At 45.2% G+C, this 5,715-nt stretch overlaps 1 protein-coding gene across 13 annotated transcripts in view; it reads left to right on the top strand.

Annotated features, from left to right (window-relative positions):
• Window positions 1–5,373, top strand: part of unc13a (unc-13 homolog A (C. elegans)) — a 44,170-nt gene extending 38,797 nt beyond the window's left edge. For all 13 annotated transcript variants that reach the window (XM_042057360.1, XM_042057371.1, XM_042057370.1 and 10 more), the window contains 3 exons: window positions 2,516–2,608; window positions 3,002–3,161; window positions 3,460–5,373. In XM_042057360.1, coding sequence (XP_041913294.1) covers window positions 2,516–2,608; window positions 3,002–3,161; window positions 3,460–3,751 — 545 coding nt within the window. In that variant the 3' untranslated portion in view covers window positions 3,752–5,373. The remainder of the gene's footprint in view (window positions 1–2,515; window positions 2,609–3,001; window positions 3,162–3,459) is intronic.
• Window positions 5,374–5,715: the final 342 nt, after the last annotated feature.

The following is a 5,715-nucleotide window of genomic DNA, read 5'->3' as shown; positions in this document are numbered from 1 at the left end:
CCTGGGTCAGGTGGAACAGTGTCTGTCATGACAGATCAGCTCGCATCCAGCATACAAACCCTCTATTCCACTCTCTCTATCTCTCTCTCTCTCTATCTCTCTCTCTGTCTCTGTCTCTCTCTCTCTCTCTCTCTCTCTCTCTCACACACACACACACACACACACACACACACACACACACACACACACACACCACGCACACAGAGTCAGCAGCTAAACTCAGCCAAGTCTTTCTCCCTCCTGCTGTGAGCAAACTGTAAGACCTCTGCTAGCGGAAGACACACACAGCCACACACACACACAAGTCTGTGCTTGTCTTGTCTTCTTGCCCCCTTTCAACTGCTCTTTTTGGAGACAGCGAGTTTGTGTAAGCAATATTTTCAAAAAGGAAGAGAGGTTTTTTTCACACATAACACACCATTGTTACACAGTACACATATTAAATATTCTAGAACCCTCCTAATTGTAAGACACTCTCAATACCATTTCAATGCCATAGGCGCTACGCTCTAGAATCTTTGGTAATAACATGCCATGTTGCCATGACAATGACTTGGTTGTTCCACTGACATGTCCTCAGTAGAAGTGAAAGCATTCTATATGATAACTGGCTTACAATACTCAACACTGCTTCTCCTTTTGTTCATCTTTAACATGAACAGTGAACAGTGCATTAACAACTTGATATTATTTGATGTCTTTCTTTCTGTTCCTTCCTCACCATCTCAGTCTCTCTCTTTCACACACACACACACACACACACACACACACATACACACACACACACACACATACACACACACACACACTTTCTCTGTCTCTCTCCTTCCCTCTCTCCTTCTCATCCTCCTCTCTCTATTCCACCCCTTCTTCCCTGACAGCCTTCCTCTCAGTGGTAGGCGTGTGAGAATAGGCAGCCCTCCAGCAGATCCAAACGCCCCGTCAGCTTTTCCTCTGACACACACACACACACACACACACACACACACTCACTCAGCCACTCTTTTGTGTGCCGCTGGGGAAAATGCAGGCGAGGCTGCTCGCTGGTGACACCAGCTATATATTAAAACCACACGGCTATAAATCCACTTAAACATGAGCGCCCAGCATCCCTGACAGCTCCTAGATATCAGAAGAAGACTGTGTGTATATGGGTGTTCTTTATGTTCTTTATGTGTTCTTACATACTAATACTTACTTACTAATGTGTGTGCGAGAGATCAAATAAGAGTTGTAATAAGAGTGTGTGTGTGTGTGTATGTGTGTGCGTGTGTGTGTGTGTGTGTGTGTGTATGTGTGTGTGTGAGTCATGAGTCTCCCAAGCTAGGCATGTGTGACGACAGACGGTGTCCCAGTGTGTGTGTGTGTGTGTGAGAGAGAGTGAGAGAGAAAGAGAGAGAGTGTGTGAGGCCCTTCTGAAGGTTTGCATGCCTCCCTCTGTGCCACCCAGAACCAGCAGCATGGAGCCCAGACTGAAACACGGCATCCTGTCATAGGGGTCACAAACACACCGCCAGGCCATAATCTCACACACACACACACACACACACACACACACACACACACACACACACACACACACACACACATCGCCAAGCAATAATCACACCCTTTCCCATGCCTTATATCCAATAACGCACATGCCCCTAGTGTTTATATCAACACTTTTACTCACAATGTAATATGGGACGGTGTGTAGAAGACCCTCAGTCAGAATGCCTGTTCTGGTGATTAGTCCCCTCTGATTGTGGTACTGGGCTGGACTGCCTGTTCCGTTCCCATGCTTGCTCCAGATACAGGGTTCAGCAGAGTGGGTGTGACGGGGTGCGTGACAGCATGATGGCACCTGTTCGGATAGATGGGGAAACAAGTCACGGAAAAGCAGAGCCTGCCTGTTGTCATGGTTACCTGTGGCCCCCATGTTTACCTCTGTTGTCCCCCTGCCCTCTGTCCAGCTCCATAACAGGGACACTAAGGTCTCCCATACGGCAGCTGGACTGAACTGCATGCTGCGGACAGGTGCAATGTCTGAAAATGGCGTCCTAATATATACTGTCTCAGCTTCATTGATCTCTACAGCACTACCAAGGAGCATGAATGCATAACTTTCATATGATATGCTAGTTGCTGTTTTGGTTGTTTTCATTAATGAATTATAATTTTGATTTATGTGTATGACTCACATATTTTCTGGATTCCAACAGCCCAGAAAATAGACACTCACACATTAAAACTCATGACTACAGCCGTACTTGACCTCCATGCGGGTCATTTACGACGCTCTAAGGACACTTGGCCGCAAGACGTCCCCTGTACTTCCCGCAGTGCCTACAGTCCTGTGCCCACAGTCCTGCCTCCCTCCTCAGAAGGCATTTGCAGACTCATAACTGAAGTCTTGCATGGAGGAGTAGACAGCTTGAAGCCAAGTGTCCAGAGGGCTTAGCATGTCCCCCTTTGCATTAGCTGTTAGCGCTATCAGGGCTCACCTGTACTGCTGCTGGTTATGTGACTCCAGGCTCTGGTGTGGAGGATTCTGTGGGAGAGGTCTCTATCGGCGTTGAGGTCTTCACCCATCCCAGCACTGGAGAGCATAAAGTCACAGTTAAAGGTTAGTCTTGCATCTGCTGTTCGGAAAGGAGTATCATTTCTGAAAGAGGTTTCATGATATGTTCAGGGTGCTTAAGTGTGAAATGCTTAAAAACACTTTCCAAGTAGTATGTGTAGTGTTAAAATATGTATGCTCATTTTTGGGAGGAAAGTGTCTACTACATTAATAAATGTAATAATAGACGCGAGGTTATGAGGTATGACAGAAGTTATCTGATCCCTGGCTACAATCTTGTTTTTTTGAATGACCCCTAAGGTGCCCACCCCTGCATTTGAAAATAGCATTACAAACCCCATTAATACAGTAAAATTATATATAATCAAAGCCAGTGGTGTATCTCTCTCTCTCTCTGTATATTCCCCTCTTTCTGTATGTTTACCACGCTGTGTTTAGTTGTGGCTGCAAATGATCTGCGCTGGCAGACCTCGGGGATCTTCCGGCCCTTCGTTGAAGTCTACATCATCGGTCCTCTCCTCAGCGACAAGAAGAGGAAACATGCCACCAAGTCCAAGAACAACAGCTGGGCTCCCAAATATAATGAAACTTTCACTTTGTGAGTCAAACATTTGTATCTTTATTTCTGTTGATAGTGTTTCACATAGCTCATATGAAGGGCCCATAATGCAGCAGATGTCTGGCATGACAGTAAAATACAGTATGCCAACTAAATTAAATAATTAATAAATCAAACTATTAATCAATTAATTAATTATTAAGTAATCATTTAGTCTTGCAGTCATTATTTGTAATAATTCCCATTAACGTTAACTATGCAGACTGTGGTTATGAGTGAGTGACTTTGCTAGTCCCAGTGCTCTCTCATACTCTCATACTCCCCCGTCTGTCGGTAGCACCCTGAGCAGTGAGTCGGGCCTGGATTGCTACGAGCTGCACTTCTGCGTGAAGGACTACTGCTTTGCACGCGAGGACCGCACGGTGGGCATGTCCGTGCTGCAGCTGAAGGACGTGGCATCGCGGGGCAGCGTGGCCTGCTGGCTGCCGCTGGGCAAGCGCGTCAGCATGGACGAGACCGGACTGACCGTGCTGCGCATCCTCTCGCAGCGCAACAACGATGACGTGGCCAAGGAGTTTGTCAAGCTTAAGTCTGACCAGCGCTCCGCGGAGGAGGGACGAGGCAGCTAAGAGAGAGGAGAGGAGAGGAGAGGAGAGAGAGGAGGAGAGAGGTGTGGGGAGGAGGAGAGATGGACGACTCCAGTTTCCCTTAGTCTCCTGACCTACTTTGTAAGCTGTGGACACTACACAACAACACTGCCCTCTGGTTGTCTGATGATGCACTAATGTGAGAACATGCGCGCGCACGCACACGCGCACACGCGCACGCGCACACACACACACACACACACACACACACAGAAACACACACACACACATAAAAACACACAGGCATACACAAAAACAGTCAACCATAGATACAAACACACATACACACTCATTCAGCAGAAAAAATAATCCACATCTCATTAACTCTCTTTATACTGTGTAATCTGGACTACTGTTGTGAATAATTCAATGAGCACAGTCCAGAAGTTACGCACAAACATTGCAGATGGATACACAATAATAACTGCCATAATTAACTGCCCTTTGTACCACCCAAGCTCTTAGGGTCTCAGTGAACATAGAGGGATATTCTTATTGCTTCATATAATATCATAACCTACATATTGAGTTTTCTAAAGGAGGACAGAGAGACGTACATGTATCTTCAAATATAAAAGAGTTTAATTAAATCATATGGAGATATACGTATATACAAAGCATAACAGACTATATATAATTTAAAAATGTATTAGACATAATGTTTATGTTTTCTCTGTAATATTACAAATGTACTTCTTCAGGTGGTTTTTCATTTTTAATTTGAAACTATAGAGAATCTGCTGTTACAAGCAAAGATGTGCAATTTATGGAGGGCTGGGAAGCAGCATGTAGTGCCATTAGAGTCCTCCTATCCCTGTGCGTTCCTCCGTGTGCGTCGCTGATTGTCCTCACGTGTCTCTGACCGACGTGTCTCCTCAACCCTGCCAGGCCAAGTCAGCAACCAGGGACCCCAGTGTGATATCGATCTATCTATATTTTGTATTACCTATTTTTGATAGTGTCCCAGTTCTAACCCTGCCTCTAACATTCCACTGCTCAGTCTTGACTTGGGACCAGGCCTTGGCCCTGATTTAGCAAAGTTTTGTGGGTGTAAAATTTTGTACGGGAAGTGTTCACGCCACTGTCTAAAACTGGGCAAGGCATGTAGCTCTTCTCAGTGGAAGGACACAATTTATCAGTGCACAGGACAGGTAGCACAGACAAATGCATAGTACACAGTGCATGGATATTTTCCTGTGGAACGTTTAGTCCACAAGTTTTTATTCACACAAACCACAAACACAAACCTAATCAATCAGGGTCCTGAGTTTTCTTTTTTTTAATGCAAAATCTTAGATTAAGCACAAGTGGACCAACAAATTGTAAAGCTGATAGCTGCCAGTCTAAAACGGCTTAGACCAAATATCTAGAGGAAGTAGGGGTGTAACGGTTCATGTATTCGTATTGAACCGAAACGGTACGGGCGTCACGGTTCGGTGCATTAATTTACACGGAGAATACACGGTATAAAAATACATAAAACTCGTGTGCGGATTAATTAATGTCACGCGCAATTACTGTTAAGTATCCTGCTGTACGAGAGTTACGGGAGTTCTTTAGCGACACTTAACGCTAATCTGTAGCCTCGCCTTAGCTCTGAAGCTCTGTTTTTTTTTTTTGTCAGGTAGTCGGTTGAGTCAGTCAGTCAGAGATAGCAGCACTAAGGTGCGACCCACAAGAGTTAGAGGATCCGCTGGTCTCTTTAAGATCGCAAGTTTGAGAACTTCAGTTACAGTTACAGGCGAGCGAGAGAGTTGTGGATAAGATGAAACTGTGTGTCGGCGTTGTTCAGCAGTTGTTGGGTATGTGAGTGGAAATATAACATGCTACACATATTCAAAGCCAACACCCAGATGATAGGCTACCAATCACTGAAACGAGAAAAAAAAAACTTCCCCTGCGCTTCACAAGCCTTTGGATACACATACAAACAGGGCCAAAACCTA

Source organism: Alosa sapidissima, chromosome 12 (genome assembly GCF_018492685.1).
Source record: "Alosa sapidissima isolate fAloSap1 chromosome 12, fAloSap1.pri, whole genome shotgun sequence".
Classification (NCBI taxonomy): Eukaryota; Metazoa; Chordata; class Actinopteri; order Clupeiformes; family Clupeidae; genus Alosa; species Alosa sapidissima.
This window is presented reverse-complemented; position numbering and strand designations above follow the sequence as displayed.